This window comes from Vigna unguiculata, chromosome 11, assembly GCF_037176805.1.
Source record: "Vigna unguiculata cultivar grain cowpea cultivar isolate G323 ecotype 2 chromosome 11, ASM3717680v1, whole genome shotgun sequence".
Lineage (NCBI taxonomy): Eukaryota > Viridiplantae > Streptophyta > Magnoliopsida > Fabales > Fabaceae > Vigna > Vigna unguiculata.
This window is the reverse complement of record NC_140802.1, coordinates 4,667,786-4,685,934: the sequence shown is the minus strand read 5'-3', so window position 1 is coordinate 4,685,934 and position 18,149 is coordinate 4,667,786. Positions and strand designations below refer to the sequence as shown.

Below are 18,149 nucleotides of genomic sequence, written 5' to 3'. Positions count from 1 at the left end.
GAATTTTTCTTCTGTGCAAATTTCATCGTATGTGACCTAATTAAATTGGAGAATACAAATATGAGTCTAAACACGTGTAAAAATTTTAACGCATGAAAGATTGTAGTTTAAGCTCAGATGTTTCAGTCACACTTAATAATACATTTTTTTATCAGATTAAATATATTTTTTGCTTTTAAAGTATTTTAAAAAATTGTAGTTCCTTTTTATTAAACTAAATTCAATATAGTGGATTTTCAGATAATATACTTGGAATGTTAACATTATTTTATAGGTGTACAAAAATAATGACGGTCTCAAATATACAAAATATATCAAAAATTAAAATAAATATTTTTATTTATATACTGATTATTTCAAAATTAAAATTATTTTTTATTTATCAAAATTAATTTTATTTATATCAAAATTAAAATTAATTAATGACTAATTTAATAATTTATTATAATTCTTTATTCATAATAATAATCGTTTTAATAATTAATAATTTTTTATTTTATAAATCGATTGTTATATTAACTAACAATTTTTAATCATCATTAAAGTTAACTATTATTTAAAAGTTTTATTACATTGTATTGTTATATTAGCATCGAGTTTCAATCATGTTTTTTAAGCTGAGAACAATAAATTTGATCCCATGGATATTACAGTTCTTTTTGTTTTATCTCTCTTTTCAATAATATTATCCTTTTTACGAACATATAAATAGTGAATATTTGAGTGCCAACTTAATTCAAAAAGGAAATAATCTTCTATATAAAAAAAAAAAGGTTTTTTAAAGTCTTTAAAATTTTACTTTTTATTTTCCCAATTTTTTACCGCTTCAAAGTTTAAAAAATACTTTTAATTTTTAAGCACTGAATTTGAAGGGATGAAATTATATATATTTTTTAAAACAGTTCCAGGTTATAAACAGTAAATCTAGGGGTTAAATATGTATTTGAGAGAATAAACTAAATTTTGAAAATTCAAAAGGTAAAACCGAAATTCACATTAAATTTTAAGAACTAAAATAATAAACCTATCAGTACATCATATACATAACTTTAAAAATAACGAATTGCAAGAGAAAAAACTATTTAAAATAAACTATATTTATCAAAAAAAATAATCTCTACATGAAAAAAAAAATATTTGAAAAGAAAAAGGAAAATATCATTATATCAAAACAAAAAAAAAAGATAAAAAACATCATAATTAAATATTATTGTTTCCAATATTTTACTATAAGTAATTTCACTATTAATAAAATATCTTCCACAATAAACAAATTAAGGGACCAAGACCCCATCTGTGTAATAAAAAACATATGTTTTGTTCTTTTTCGTAGGAAACATCGACAACTTTATATCGTAAATGTTAAAGTATAAATGGAACATTGTATCATTCCATGAGACACGTTTGCGATTATTCTTTGCTTCATTTGACGAGGACATTGAAACGAAGAAGAAAAGAATCAACAAGTTGTGATATTATATATATGTGTGGCTTTGGTAGTTTGCATGCATATGAAAGAAGAATTTAATTGATTTGTTTGATTTAGGGTTTGTTGGAAAAATGTTGGAACTACCATTGAACATGGCACTTAGGTTTCCCAATTTGGATTTGAAGTCTTTGCCCTTTGCCCACAACCTCAACCCTGAACTTCTTGGTGGTGTAGTTGCTCTTGTTGCTCTTGGCTTCACTGCTGCTTACATTAACTATCGCACCAAACATCCCAAAGGTACCACTCTTGTGTTTTTTTCTTTTTCTTTTTTTTTACTTAGTTGTTCAAGATCTTACGTGAACGATCAATTCTTATCTTAAATAGTTGGTTTTATGAGAATAATCGTACATAAATTCATTATTTTAATATGATATCAGAGTCGATTTTAACTAAAATTGATAAATTTATTTCATACATTTACTTCCTGCACTCAATCATTTTCTTCCTACACCCTATTACTTCCAAAACTCATTTTCCTGGACCCAGTAAACAATTTTGGAATGGTTTTTCGTGAAATCAATCATCCTCTCTTTTTATGAAAAACATTTTTCAGAAGCTTTTGATGGGGTAAGAGGAGAAATTTGATGGAGTGCAGGAAGCAATTACCCATATTTTATCATTCACTTGTCAAGCTATTATTGATCACTCACAAATATTTACCCTCCCGCACTCATTCTGTGAAAATGGGATAGGATTAAACTCTTACTCTTAAAACGATAAGAGGGTAGAACTGAAAATAAGATTAGACTTTTTATATCGATTATCACTAAAAGTGACATAGAAGTTGACACGATGATAATTTCGTAATAAAGTAGAATACTTTATATATCGATTCTATCTATAACTGGCATAAAAAGTTGAAGTGGTGACAATTTTATAACAATGTAAAAGATTTTCTATGTGAATTATACCTAAAAGCAACGTAGAAAAGTTGGCGCAATTATATCTATAACTTTCATATACCACTAAAAAATGTTTTACATAATTTTCATAAAATTTATTTACAAAATGATTTATAATTGATTTTAAAAACAAAGCATAGTTTTTTAGACACGAACAAAATATATTTAATCTCATATATTAAAAATACATGTTCTTTGTATTGGTGTACTTAATTTTAACCTATAATGGGATTTCAATAACAAAAAAGAGTGCAAAGTTTGTGACATTTAAAGAAAACTAATCAAAATTAGTTAATTAATATGAAATGAAAGGTGCAAGTCATTAGATTGTTCTTTGCATACAAATTTACTATCAAAAGTGGAGTTTTTTTTTTTTTTTCAGGATGTTTGGACCCCAAAAATTTCAAAGAATTTAAACTCATAAAGAAGACACAGCTGAGCCACAACACTGCAAGATTCAGATTTGCCCTTCCTACTCCTTCTTCAATATTAGGTCTTCCCGTTGGAAAAAACATACTTGTTAGGTTTGGAAAATATTTACATTATATTTCTAATATTATATTTAATTTTTAACATATTTTAAATAAAACATACTATAATTTTGAAAAATAACAAAAAAAAAAATGTATAAACTTTTTATATTAAGCAGAGGAAGAGATAGCCAAGGAGAAGAAGTTATGAGATCATATACTCCAATCACCTTGGATTCAGATGTTGGATACTTCGAGTTGGTTGTGAAGGTAAAACTTTTGTAGAAAATTTTTGCAAAAAGATAAATGAATTCACTTTTTCCATATATATATTTATGATTTAAATACATTTTGTTTTTCCATTTTATTGGTGTATTTGTCACATAATTTCTTTAAAAAAATATATTTTTTTAGATAAAATCACATATCAAGTTAAATGAGTCAATGCTACCACAACATGAAATACAATGTAATTTTTTTTAAAGACTAAAAATTAAAAATTCCAAGATATTTAAAGATAAATACATATTTAAGTTTGTGTTTATTATTATTTTGTTGTAATAATCATATGATATACATTCTATTTTTTTCCAAGCAGATGTACCCGAATGGAAAAATGTCCCACCATTTTAGACAACTGAAGGAAGGTGATTATTTGGCTGTGAGGGGTCCAAAGGTATTGATTTTATTTAATTAGACAAAATAATATTTAATTAAAAAATAGATTTAAATATGTTTTTGGTCCTTCAAATTACAGTGAAATTTAGAATTATTCCATCTTCAAAAATTTTAACCAATTTAGTCCTTCATATTTAAAAATACGTGAATTTAGTCTTTTTTTAATCAAATTTGGTTAAGTTTATCTGACGTTTCAAGCGCATCTCATGACAGTATTTGAATTGTTTACACTGCTTATACATTTTTACTTTAATGTTATCTCAAATATTATCATAAAATATGTTTAAAACATCAAATAAACTTAACAAAATTTGATACGAAGGACTAAATCTACGTATTTTTAAAGATGAGAGACTAAATTGATATAAAGTTTTGAAGAAAAACTAATTCCAAAATTCGGTGAAACTTGAAGTAGAAAAACATATTTAACCATAATATATTAGTAATAATTTATATTGTTTAAAGATTTTATAATAGAGGGAGAGATAAAATATTTCCTATAGAGAGTATGTTGTTAGGAACCTCAAGATTTTCAAAGCTATAAAAAGTGTTATATTGTAAATATTCTTAGTACAAAAGACTTACAAAATATTATTTAAGATATTAAAGGGAGATCTATTAGTAGAATAAAAATTGAATGAGATTTTAATTATATGTAACATGAAGGACCTACTAACAAATATATATTTAATATTAATTGTATGGTTTATAAACTGTAGGGACGCTTCAGTTACAAACCTGGCCAAGTTAGGGCATTTGGAATGATTGCAGGAGGCTCAGGCATAACTCCTATGTTTCAGGTGTAAACTTTTTTAATAGATTCTATTATTACAAAATATTTGTTTATATATTATAAATTTATTATAAGAAACTGTTAAATTATTGGTAAAATTTCAGTAATAAAAAAATGTTGTTAAAATAGAATTTATTGATATATTTTATTAGCATATTTGAAAAAAAATAATTACTGATAAAAATATTTATTAATGAAATTTGTTAATAAATAAATTAAACCTTGATCTTCCTACTTACTAGTTTGGTTGGTTGAATGGATCCAAAAAATTTTATTAAATTAAATATTCATCATTAAGTATTTTTTTTTTACATTAATATACATTAAATTTAGGTTTTATTCATTATTGTTTGGAAGTAATAAATAGAAAATGAGGTTATGTTTCTTTGTCCTCATTTTCTTGTTGCAGATCATAAGAGCCATTCTAGAAAACCCTAAAGACAAAACCAAGGTGCATCTCATTTATGCCAATGTAACAGTGGATGACATTCTATTGAAGGTAATCTTATTACTAAAATTCTTATTACAATTTGAGTTTACTATGTTATTTATAATTTTTGTTCCTATCAAATATTATTATTTAAGTTATTATTTTCATTTCAAGTTTATTTAAAGGTAAATATTTCATCAGATATATTTCTTCCTTTACATGACTTAAATTCACTATTGTAATAATTTTGACTCGTTGTACACTCGAGATCATTTATATTAATTCAACTTATTTCTTTAAATCAATTTCTTAGCATATTTTAAAAATGATAAAATATATGCTTTTAGTTCCTAAAAATGGAAATAAAATTAAAATTTGTCTATGTTTTAAATTTTGAAATAATTTGATCCTTAAACTTTAAAAGTTAATAGATATAGTCCTTCTAATTCAAGTACGTAAAATATTTTTGACTTGTTAAACAAAATTTGGGGAAGACATTTGAGGTTTTAAACCATTTGATACATTTCAACTCAAATGTCATCCTAAAATACCATTTAATAATAAAATAAAATAATGTTGTTGGTTTAAAAAATTTATATTTATCCATTTTTTAAGTTTGGAGACTAAAATGTACCAAAATCTGGGACAAGAATGAATTTCAATTTCACCTATAAGTTTACAAGGTAAAACATATTTAACCATTTTAAAAATTATCTCATTTATTTATTTTTATTTAGCATTTTATTTAAATTAAAAATGTTTCATACATATTTATTTTTATTTGGTGTTTTTTAAAATGATGTGTTTGGTGGTGCAGGAAGAACTAGATAATTTTGCAGACAAATTTCCTCAAAGATTTGAAGTATATCATGTTCTTAATAAGGTTTGTTCTTGTATAATATTCAAACTTTTCATACCAATATATTTTTAAATATCTCAATCATTTTTTAAAAAAACGTTAGATCAATTTTATTTCAAAAAATCTTTTCACCAATAAGAAATAAAAGTTTTTATTATCATTTTCTCACAATAAAGTTGAATAATGAAATGGTCATCAATGTCTCTGGATTTAAATGTTATTATTAATTATTTGCAGCCTCCTCAACAATGGAATGGTGGCATTGGGTTTGTATCGATGGAGATGATTAAGTCACATTGCCCTGAACCAGCGAAAGATATTCAGGTTACTGTGTATTAACAGCATCTTAATTAAGAATAAACTTAAAAATAATAAATTTTTTTATCATCTTTAGAAGAAAAGAAAAATAAATCATAAATTAAAAGTAATTTGTTAATCAAAAAATACATAAATTAATTTGTACAAATATCTTATTTTAGAATCTCTAGATCAGGTTTTTTTTTTTTAACTTACATAAGCTAGTTACGTAAATGAAGATATTTTTTCAAAAACTTTCTTCTAAAAGTGCTTATAAATATGTTTATCCAAACAAATTTTAAATGCTTTAATTTTGCACTATCCAGACTTAGAGTTCTTCATTTTCAAAATAGACAATCAAGCTTCCTATTAAAAAAAGCCTGCAATTTTGTTGTTATCATCTTTGATTTTTCATACATTTATTTCTTTTAGTTTAATTAATGAAATTTTTATACCAAGAAAAATACCCAAGTACATTAATAAAAGAAATGAGCTTGTAGTTTTTTTGATAATTTGTTCTTAAAAAACCTTTCAAGAAATTGAAAAGAAATTATATTTAAATTATTTTATATGAGATCATACTCAAACAAATTAAGTATTTGTTTGTTTAGTAAAGTTGTAGGTTTAATTTTATTTTATATATATATATATATATATATATATATATATATATATATATATATAACTACAAAATTATGAAACGTTTTCTAAATTATGAAAAAAACTACAAATTCTAAGTCTATGTTTCAATCCTTTGAAAAGTTGTTTATGAACAACTTTGACCGAATTCCAAACTCTCTCGAATGCAGTATTTAACCCCCATAACATAAATTGGACAAAATTGTAGTTAAATCTGAAGAAAAATAATCCACTCTTACATTGCACACAATAGACATGGCCAGATAATTTATTACTTTATATTTAAAATTAAAATGGTTAAATTTTTGCAGATACTAAGGTGTGGTCCACCAGCAATGAACAAAGCCATGGCTACTCACCTTGATGCACTCGGCTACACATCAAACATGCAGTTCGAATTCTAAGCTTCAATCTAATTCCTTTCATTCTATGCTTCTTCTCACCTACTTGTCATATGTGTGTGCTTAGCAAATTTAATCACATTATTCAATTCATTTCAAGACAATTGATGTAAAGTTATGAGAGTGACACTTATGAGCTTAGTGTTTCTTTCTACTTGCCAAACAGCCAAATGTGCATAATAAAAATGCTCCTCCTAATCCTGACTATCAGAAATATATATATATATATATATATATATATATATATATATATATATATATATATATATATATATATAAAAGCTCTGCATCAACATCTTTTCATTTCAAGGATTATAATCCTTCTACACAATGATTATAGTAAGTATACTCTACAAAGAAACTATCACATTCATTGAAGCACCGTAAAACGTTTTGTGTAATTTCTTTCCCTTCTTGGCCTGAATTCAAAAGGCCTGGGACTCTTAAGCATGACTATGGTTAGCCTGTACCCACAAGGCATAAATTTCCCGATCTTTTACTCTGCATAAATGCCAATATTAACATTACAAATAACTTATATCAATGAAATCAATCAATGAACAAATTCATATGAAATCATTGCAAGATTTTACACTAGAAAAACCAATGGGGTGCAAGAACACAGAAATCGATTTATAACTCTTGTGAAGCTACAAAGCAGAAAGCTAGACTTCAAGGCCAGTTATTAATTTCTTAGTTCAAGCATCAATTTCAAATCAAAATAATATACTCTATATTTCAAGTAGGAAGACTTGATTATTTTAGCATATTATCTAAAGAGGATTTTTGTAATCTTGAAGCACCGAGACTGTGAGAAGGATGACAGAAAAGTGAATTTCTTTTCTTCATATGTGAAGGAATTCAGTGAATGTCTCTAGTATGATTTAAAATGATTAAAAAACATCGGAAAGATAAAAAATAAATAAAAAAAAAACAGTAAGGACAACTGGTCAAGAAATACTGAGCAAGCATAAAATAATGTAGGCTTAATACCATATAAAATTTTAACTCAAGAGGCAACATATTTGATTCGAGTATCATGAAGTCAAAACTACAGGTCAAGTATAGAAAGTTGACTTACAAATGCATGTCAACTCGATCAATTTCAGGGAACAAGTTAATATAGAAGCGAAATCCATCGGGGCTTACATCTCTGCATAGTAAACCTGGAAAAAATTCCATGAGATTCAGAATCAGAGTAGTATTTTACCATGTATAACAGTCGGTAGTATATGTTCCATAATGACTGAACAGATGTATAGTTGGTAAAGTCTGTTGCGTCTGACAATCTGTTATGTTTTATCCTCTTAGTTAGATATTGATCACAGACTGTTAAATGTTACACAGCTATATATAGCTGATCTCTTATCATTTTTATCTTCACATATACAATTTAACTCGTTTGGATATTCCTTTTTCTTTTCTTTGAACCTTAACATGGCATAAGAATAAGCTTCATATTATAGATCCCATATCAACTAAAAATATGATCAAACTATGGTATATAAATGAGATGCAAACTTAATCTTATTAGTCGATGAAATGAGACTAAGTTAGGCTTAAAATCTATTTAAAATGGTATTAGAGTCTATTTTAATAAGATTTGTTAGGCCTATCATATTCCCTAGAAGTGAATTAGAGATCTCACATCGCCTAAAGATATAACCAAATTATTGCAGCAACAAGATCAACTTCTACTTTCTTGGCTACAATCTCAATTTCTCATTATATACTCTCATGTAGGCTACAAATCTCCATGGCAACTTTGGGACAAGATTCACAACTACTTCCACTCACACACTAAGCTTGTGCTCGACAGTTTAGATGTGAACTTCACAATACTTCCTTGTATATTAGTTCAATTTCTGATTACCTTCTTTGTATTCAAAACCTTGTTTATGAAGTTACTGCTATTGTAGTGATGATGTCTGCAGTAAAGAACATCTTGACATTATACTTGAAGTTTGGCTAAAGGAATGAGTCCACTAAAACTAGGATTATTTATTTAAAAACAATACCATAATTACAGGGATTTGTTAGCTCTCTATATTTTCTAAAATAAATGGTAGGCTCATGTATTTATAAGTCCAATGACCTCATTGAACTACAGAAAAAATATATTATTCTTTTAAATTTAAGAGTAGGTATGCGCATTTAAGCTTCAAGGGGTTTGCAGACTCTATCAAAAACAAACAGTGAATAGTTACCACAGATAAAGTCACCCTTAAAGTTGTGTAAAGATTGTTTGGTGGGGAAACAACATAGAGATCCTTTTTCAAAGAGGAGCGATTGGAGAGCTACTCATTCTTCAATTATTACAGGCAGATACTTGTAGAACCATTAAGCATGTGTCTAACAGAAAAAGAGGTACTTGCTTACTTTTAGAAAACGCATGTTTATTTTTTGATAGAAAAGTTAACAAGTGTATGTCTCAACGTCTTGAGCATCATTTGTCTACAGTTAAAAGGATACTTGTATCTCAAGGGTGTAATTTCTTAGGGACTATATTTAGAGCCGTTTTTGCCCAATGATATGATGTAAAAAAGGTCAATATAGTTCTGGGTTTTCTTTGTGATTACGTGGCTGAATTGTCACATGGGAACAAGAGAAGGTCAACCATTCATGTTCTCATGATAACAATGCATATAGTGGGAATTAAAAGCAACACAACACTAGTGGGAGTTAATTGCTAATGGACAATTGAGACCACTAAGATTTAATGTGGAATGTAGTGGGCCTTATTATGGTTGTCAAAAGTGACACATAATTTAGCCTATAAAACGGTGTACTTGTAATGCAATGGGCGATGTATGAATTCTAAAAGAAGATTAAGTTTTCTATTTGTCCAATCTTCAGAATTCTAGATTATAAGAACCCCAAATTTGATCTTATTAGGGTCACATGTGGCTATCAACACCATAACTTATCACTTACCTTCTCATCCCCCTCCCTCCCTCGGAATGTTTCGAGGGCCAAATCTTGTGTCCTGATGGTTCAAGACACAAACCGCTGTAGCCCATTCCAGCACTGATGTTGATTATCTTAATTTAGCTCTCACAACAACTGAAATCTCCTGAATTCAGTCTTCTTGGAAGTTCCACACACCTATTCTAGGATTTATAGTGATAATTTGAGCATGGTGGCTATTGCTCACCATCCTGTACTTCATGCTTGCACTAAGCATATGGAACTGGATCTCTTTATGTTCATAAAAGAGTAATCAGTATAGAACTTCAAGTTGTGCATGTTCATGCATCTGATCAGTAAGCAGATGCACTAACCAAAGATGTTTCTCCTGCTCAGTTTGTTGATATTCGCTCCAAGCTCATAGTGGCTGAATCTTTTGATCTTTGTGGGGAGCATTAGAGTAGTATTTTACTATGTAAAACAGTTAGTAACAATCTTTATGTTTTCTGTTCTCAGTTAGTTAGATATTAGTTACAATATGTTAAATATTACACAGTTATATATAGCTTATCTCTTATCTTTTTGTATCTTGTCTAAGAATTTTTCTCAAATTCAAATATTCTTCTTTATTTTCTGAGCCTTAACAATCACAAGCCGGTTATGTAGCTAAAAGCCTAAAATATTGAAGAGTGATCCAGCAGCATACCTTTGCTCTCAGCAGATAAGAGATGTTCCTTTGCCATTGCTGGGGCAACCCCTAGTGTCCTTGCAGCATCACTAGCACTTATCCCAGCTCGAAGAGCATCAGGTTTCATAACAAGCATCTTTACTTTATTGAAAACCTAAACCAAATAGCAGTTAGTCATTTTAGTCTAATTTTACCTCCTACCATTTCCACATTAGTAAAAGTTGAAGTGAAGATGAAAAAACGTTCATGAAGACTGACAACCTAAAAACATAAACTAAGGAAAACCTCCATCATATTTAATATAAGAGTGACCGTGAAGAAGATTGAAATCATCTAAATATAATCTCATGTCCACGTAGCAACCTATTAAAGGTAAGATAGAAGAATAATAATATAAAATATAATTTGGCATACGTCATACATTACAGATAAAAACTCAAGTAAAAACTAAGGGGAGATCCAAACATCAACTTTAGAGCTCAAATAACATGATGAGATGTTTTGTTAAATAACTGTAGTTGAATTACTATTCACGTAAGCAATTGGAAAGGGAGAAAGTGGTTTACTGCTTTGCACAAACTAATCAAAAGGCCATATCACTGGATTACTGGTTGAATCCCTGGTCCAGTAATCCAACCAGAAGTGATGCAAACTGCAACCAACCAAATGTATGCAAGAGTAACTAGCTAGTTCATCCATCTTCTCATGTCATTTTTTTTAAAACATTTGTTAAAATGAGAACAATATTCCAAACATAAAGCTAAAAATTCCTTAAGGCAAGTGAAATTAAAGATGTGTCAAAGCATTTTGATACAAATATGGTTTCGTTAATAAGGATAAATTGCTATGTAAATATAAATAAGAGAAGAATATCAGTTGGTAAGTTACGCAGATATTGCTAGTTAGGAATTTATAACTGCAAGCAGTCGGGTAATGTCATAACATAAATAAAGCATGGTTCTTCTTGTACATTTTCGACAGATTGAAATGATAATAAAAATGTGCAGTGCACACTTTATCTGATTTTTGTTTCTCTTTTCCCTCTCTATCCTCTCTATACTGTTATTCTTCTTTATCTTTTCCAGTTAAAAATCTATAACAGTGATAACAAGAGCCCATTATCCATGGCCACTATATCTTCTACAATAATAGCACGGCAGCTTGTATCATTTTCAAACCTAGTAGGGTAGCTATAGAGCCTGATTTCCAACCTTGGCATAGCCTCACCAACATATCCCTTCTAAACATTCAGTCATCAGGTGATCCTTGTCTTCACTTCTACTCTGCAGACCTTACAATGCCACCAACTGTGACATTTCCATACTCCCTAAATGTGAACCCGGAAGAGAAAATTTTCCTTAGGTGAAAGTAGCAACAAGTAATGAGTAACGGAAGATCATTAAATGTACAGATCAGAAATTAACCGTACATTCCAAATTAGTTTCCCAGACAAGATGAAGAGGCAAAGTAACAAAGACTACCAGGATTTGAGTTAAAAAGATCGGCTACTCTTTCTATGGTTTCTGCCATCTCCTCAAAATCTGTCAATTTAGGATTGTAGTGTGTGGCCACTAGGCAGCCAATTAGAAATAGACTGAACTCCAAAAGCTAACTCAAGAAATGATTTCCCAAGGCCGTAGTTTGGCCATATTCTTAGTCTATGTGCAACATTTAACACACCCTGCACTACCAGCATTGGTCATCAACCCAACTTCGAGACCAAACAGGCTTTAATAACATATTAGAATTAACAAAACTTAATTTAAATCAAAAGCTAAGTCAAGGGAAGAGGATTACCCTATCCTTAAAAGTTAAAAGGAATATTTTTACTCTGTTTCACAGTTGATTCAGATGTTGTTAAGACTTTACCCAACACTTTTAATATTTCATTGATAACTAAAATATTCATTGACCTCTACGAAGCATGCTGTTTAGGAAGGCTCATCAGTTGCGTTCCATTTCATGATCGTCATCAGCTTCTGCTTACCCTTTTTAAACTTACATTTACTGATCATGTGTGGGGACTAGCTCCTATGTTATCATCTGGTGGAATCTAAGACAATGTAACTTTAGCTGATGCATGCACACTAAAGTCGAGGGCTGTTATCTTTCATTAGTTTAAATCTATCACAGAGTAGCTACCAAACAAAAGCAAATCTATCCAGTCTGATGGCGCGATGGGCGTTTGCCCGGTACACAATGTCAAAATGAGACTGTTAGAACATAACAAACAACAAAGCCTTATACCACTGTTGAACATAAACATTACATATTGTACAAGTCTAGCCCTTTTTGCTCAAGCATCACACTTCTTTTATTAGGAGCATGCCTTCCTGACTACCACTTGTCTTGTATCATTAACAGACTTACATAACCTCTCTTAATAACAAAGACCTTCAGACTAGAGTGTCTGATTATAAATTCCTTAGCTACAAGTATTCCAACCATGAAGAATATAGCGTTTCTCAATATGATAGATTTTATATCTCTGTATATCCTTTCCATGTTTCATTTAAGTCAGAAAACTCCCCACTCTCTATCCAATCCCATTCTCCTCATTTCAGCATGACCATTTCTTCTTTCATTTCCCATTACTCATACTTCATCTTTTTCTGCTTTAATTGACTACTACTTCTCCAATCTCCATACCAAACAAAATTCTGTTTCATCAGAATATTTAACCTATTAGCAGCCAATCAAACATCAGATTTGAATAACACCCTTTTAATAAAGGACATGATTACTAGATGAAGTTTATTTGCAGTAACCTCCTGGTTTTGAATCTCCTAATAAATATCCAGTTTTCAAGCCAGGCTGCTGTGATTCATGTAACTATGCTCTTTATGTCAGTCCTAAATGGCGTAGGAGAAGAAAACCCAACCTCTTTGTGGGACCCACCCTGGCCAATAACACTGTCAGTGAACAGGGAAGAATCTAAGTAAAAGTTTAAGGATATCACGGTTCATTACAAAAACACGGGTAGAATAAATACAAGCCATTCTACAACAATACACAAACTTCATATTACAATTTCACAAATTGTACAAGGATGACTTTTGCAGGTAAATAACAATAAAAAACCAAAAACAACCACCACGGAAGGAAAGATAAATCGAACTTACCTCCTCATCACTATGAGACTTAGTTTGTATCACCATGACTCCACTATCAAACTTCCGTAGAACCACCGGGCTGAAACAATAGAATAACATAATCAAAGCACGGAAATACAACAACCAAAAAGGGTATTGCATTGAATTATTAAACAGTGTAGAATCCTAACAAGTTGGTTAAAATCTGGATTTTACCACAAAGCAGGAATAGGGGTGCAAAATGTAAACTTGTTAATTGAAAGTAAGATTTTACAAAATTCATAATCATGCACAATATTCTTAAATCATAACCATATCGCCACTTTAGATCAGCATGGTGACCGAGCTAACATAATAAAAGGTTGGTTGGGTTCAAACAATAACAGGAAAATTCCAATACCAAAACCTGACAACTCCAAACAAAAAATAATCTAGAAAAAGCAAAAAGAGAAAAAATGGTGACTGGTGCAGGGAGCCATGGAGGGTGGCAGCTGACTCAAAAAGACAGAGAATACAGTGGTTCGGGTTCATTATGAACCAGAAGCGGCAGCTTCATCCTTCAATTACAGTTAGCAGAAGACAAAGAAGAAGCTTCACATATCACTAACTTTTAAAGCAGGTACAATGCTAACTTTATAACAGGAATGAAAATGAAACTTGGCCAGCTTCAAATAATCTTAAAATCATAATTTTACCACTTGAATTGAATCACGATTTTACAACAATTTCACTCCAACTACAATTTAATCCCAAATTTAAAAGCCATGGAACAGAGTAACAGAAGTAATTTAAATAGAAGATAATGCCATACATACACATCAAACTTCTCCCACAGAGAACATGCTTGCAACAAATCATCAGGAGAGATCAATTCTGTTTATTATACAATCAAAACAAGGGGAGCATTAGTTCAAAAAATGCATTACTTGATAGAAATTTTCTAAGAGAACACAGAAGGAAGTATTGGAACCTGTGCCACGAGCACGATTGAATAGACAATATATATCAATAAGATTGATAATTCCCCCAGCTTTCTCAAGTGGAATTTTAACAAAATCTGCCAACTAAGCATTAGCAAGGAGATTAGATTGCTTTAAACAAATACAAAACAAAATAAAAGAAAATTAAAAAAGGCCATTTTATATTGGTACTTTTATTCAAGTGAGAAAAACTAAAAGAAAATTATATGAGCACAACCTGAAGGTGTTACAAAATATCAAAACCAACAACCCACATCCCCAGGAATGAGACAGAATGATCTTTTTCTACGTTATTGCACAAGAAAGAGAGTCAAAAGACCACTATTGTGCAATCCAAAGAAACAGATACTGTTTGACAATCTTGTGCATGCATCAACATTTTAACCACAGCTTTGTGTACATGAAGCATATTTTCTGTTTCTAAATTAACCGAGGATATTCTAATCTTGGTTTACTTTCAAAATGGTAAATTTTTTCAACGACCTAAGTAACAAGAATGCCCCCAATAAAAATAGCAGCAACAAAATGCTCCACAGTAACAATAGGCTCTGCAATAACAATCCTGAATTGTGAACTGTTTAGATCAAGCCAATCTTTAAATGAGAGGAAATAGAAGACCAATAATAATAATAATAATAATATTCTACGTTATTGTATCAATTATTAGGTCAGGATCTACACATACAAGAGCCTTGTTATTTTAGGAAATATGGACAGCAAATTTTAAAGAGACAAATTCTTGTGATTATGGGATTGTTTCTAAATACATAAAACTAGTATTACTACCAAGATATGGTTGTGATAAAGAATAAAATTACATCAAGGATAAAATATAAAATTCTTAAAATACACAATGAGCAACACAGTTTTGACAAATGATAATAATTATCTCTCTTAACATGTCTTACAAATTGCATTATCTTTCTATTACTATGAAAATAACACATGGTTGAGGAGGAGTAACTAGAGAACCTGACGAGAAAGTTGTTGATGATACAAAGCACCTGCAGACTCTTTGGTAACTGGGGATATAATACCAACACTCAATAACCAATCTTGCATTTCTTCCTTTGAACCCATCTCCTCATCGTTAGTTGCATTGGCTTGAGAACTTGAGCCGGACAAAAGTTTTAACCTCATTTTCTCTGCTAGCATCACCATCTCTTTAGCCTTACTCTGCAAATCCAACATCAACCCAAAATTTGAACACCTTTATCTTAATACAAACTACACAAAATCGGATCAAGAATTTCAGTCCAAGTACTTTTTGATGAAACTACATTGTTACAATCAAGTAGGAGAAACTGTGAGTTGATGACTGTTTGTACAAACATAGGTAAAGTTCAGCGCACACACGTTCAACTACAAAACTAGCAGAAGAAATATTACATTTATTGGATCATCAATCATTTTCCGTAGTGGTCCCTCCTCAATCTAATAGAGCGATGCTTCCCTTTTTATTAACCAAGTCTAAAAGGAGAAGGAAACAAATTTTTAGTAAATTATGATGCCCTTGCAAATTCCAAACCAAATCCTATTAAGCCATAATTACAGGTTACAGATCCCTCAAACTAACTACATTTTCTGGAAAGCACAATCCAACCTATCTATGCTAACCTCTTTCAACCGAAAAGCTCAAAGCAGATAATCTATTTGAAACAGTTTTCATGATGCACACCTAATATAAAAGTTATGTCTTAGAATAATTTCTTATCTCCATAGTCATAATCCTACCTCTCATGATGAGTTAAAAGTCATCACTATCACTTTTGACAAAACCCAAATACCATTGCTAAGAATACACAAGCAATTAACTATCCAATTTCTGATAATATTTTCACATAATCAGAGTAGACACAAATAAACAAATTGACGTCGCATATAATTATCTCCACATAAGTTATAAAGCCGTTCACAACACTTTAAGAAGAAGGAATTCCTCTGGATACCATTGTGAAAACTCAAAACAACCCTCGGTTGCTCCAACTAGAAAAAAATTATCAACCAAATAATATTTTCAGACAATAGGAGTATGCACAAAAGAAACCAGATACATTATCTGAACACGAAATAATTGACATCATACATAATCATCTCTATCTCGTATACAAACATTCAAAAATGTAACTGACTCCTCTAAAGTGAACAACTCGTTGTATAGGGTAAAGTAAGTAATATCAACCATTGACTCTCTAAAGTGAACAACTTGCTATAAAGGGTAAAGTAAGTAAATCAACTGTTGATGAGAAAATCAATAGTCAATGATACCGAGACATGTATAACAAATCATATATCTCAGTCTTAATGTTATGTATACATGCATAACAAATCAAAAAGGTGTTTGAATATTAAGGTTTCACATCACCAACCAACCACTAATGTTAAACCTTGGTAATCAGTTGATCATGGGCTCGAAAGCCTCTTTGCATATGCAAGGAGAGGATGTATACAATGACTCTTCTCATACCTTCTCATAGCCTAGCCTTCAAGCACGAGGGTGTAACCCGGTATTTTCTCTTTAACAAATTTACCCTAACACGAGGAGCCAAATCTCTCAAAAAACACTCTCTAAAATCAAAGGGGGCAACATGCTGCACTCAAATTGTACCAAATAAAAAGAGAAGACCTTTTGGCAAACACATTACATACCATGAGAGCATTCAAATCCTGAAAAGCCTCCTGCAAGCTTCTATCAGTACTCTCCCACATTTCCTGCTCCTTTCTCAGTATTCCCGACACTCCCACCATCCTCACTGTCCCGTCACTCGAATAAATTCCTCCTGATGACGATGTCGTCGCCGTTTCCGCCGCCGCCGCCGCATTACTCGACCCACTACCTGCTTCCTCCCACGCTCTGGCGCGCCAATTTTCCCAAAACTTGGCCAGAAACGAGTCGCAGTCCCCCTTCCCCCTCACCACCACCGTCACCACCACCGATCGCGATCCTACCGCCGTGACCCGCCCCTCCGGCGACAGCGACACCTGGAACCGGACCCGCGGCGATGAGAACACCGAGCGGAGGGACTTCTTGACGGAATAAATGTGGGAGATGGCGGCGAGGGGGACTGCGCCGGCTGCTCCACCGCCTGAGGCGGCGGAATCCGGTAGCCAGAGGAGGCGGTGGGTGGTGAGGATTAGGAGGCCGGATTTGAGGTGGGGGAAGGAAGTGCTGGGTTCGTCTTCGCAGAGAAGATCAACAGCGGAGAGGAAGAAGCACTCGATTTCGTTCGGTTCGAGCACCGGCCGGCCGCTTCCGGTGATATTCACCGGCGGCAAGCAGTTTCCGGCCATCGGCGAGTGGCGAGGCTCGACGTGGCTGTGAAGGTGGCAGCTCTAGTTCCAGTGGAGAACAGATTGCAGTTGGAATCACAGACTACAAATTGTAAAGTTTTTTTCTTCTAAGGTACTCTTCTGCATAGAAACTTGTTCTTACAATATTTGTAAAAAGAAAGACGAAGAAAAAGTATAAGGTCAAAAATAAATAAATAAGAAATCAATGAAAAACAACTACATTATTTAATTAA

At 31.1% G+C, this 18,149-nt stretch overlaps 2 protein-coding genes across 2 annotated transcripts; one reads left to right on the top strand and one right to left on the bottom strand.

The window, feature by feature from the left end:
- Positions 1–1,495: 1,495 nt before the first annotated feature.
- LOC114170002 (NADH--cytochrome b5 reductase 1-like) lies at positions 1,496–7,156 on the top strand. The gene is made up of 9 exons (XM_028055456.2): positions 1,496–1,726; positions 2,774–2,915; positions 3,041–3,131; positions 3,460–3,537; positions 4,259–4,339; positions 4,742–4,831; positions 5,580–5,645; positions 5,859–5,945; positions 6,869–7,156. The coding sequence occupies exons 1-9, from the start codon at positions 1,561–1,563 to the stop codon at positions 6,959–6,961; spliced, it is 894 nt and encodes a 297-aa protein (XP_027911257.2). The 5' UTR covers positions 1,496–1,560; the 3' UTR covers positions 6,962–7,156.
- A 74-nt stretch (positions 7,157–7,230) lies between these two features.
- On the bottom strand, positions 7,231–18,054 carry LOC114169201 (EAP30/Vps36 family protein). The gene is made up of 8 exons (XM_028054241.2): positions 17,275–18,054; positions 15,598–15,801; positions 14,616–14,709; positions 14,461–14,518; positions 13,676–13,745; positions 10,572–10,707; positions 8,040–8,124; positions 7,231–7,459 (listed from the first exon to the last, which is right to left on the bottom strand). Exons 1-8 carry the CDS (start codon positions 17,914–17,916, stop codon positions 7,402–7,404), a joined length of 1,347 nt encoding a protein of 448 aa, XP_027910042.2. The 5' UTR covers positions 17,917–18,054; the 3' UTR covers positions 7,231–7,401.
- Between the last annotated feature and the right edge of the window lie 95 nt (positions 18,055–18,149).

Coding starts and splice junctions, on each gene's coding strand:
- LOC114169201 (XM_028054241.2), bottom strand. CDS start 17,916: ATGGCCGGAAACTGCTTGCCGCCGGTGAATATCACCGGAAGCGGCCGG. Junction 10,708..13,675: donor AGTCTCATAGTGATGAGGAG/GTAAGTTCGATT, acceptor TATTTGGTTTAG/GTTTTCAATAAAGTAAAGAT. Junction 8,125..10,571: donor CTTATCTGCTGAGAGCAAAG/GTATGCTGCTGG, acceptor AATTTTTTCCAG/GTTTACTATGCAGAGATGTA.
- LOC114170002 (XM_028055456.2), top strand. CDS start 1,561: ATGTTGGAACTACCATTGAACATGGCACTTAGGTTTCCCAATTTGGAT. Junction 2,916..3,040: donor GGAAAAAACATACTTGTTAG/GTTTGGAAAATA, acceptor TATATTAAGCAG/AGGAAGAGATAGCCAAGGAG. Junction 5,946..6,868: donor AACCAGCGAAAGATATTCAG/GTTACTGTGTAT, acceptor AAATTTTTGCAG/ATACTAAGGTGTGGTCCACC.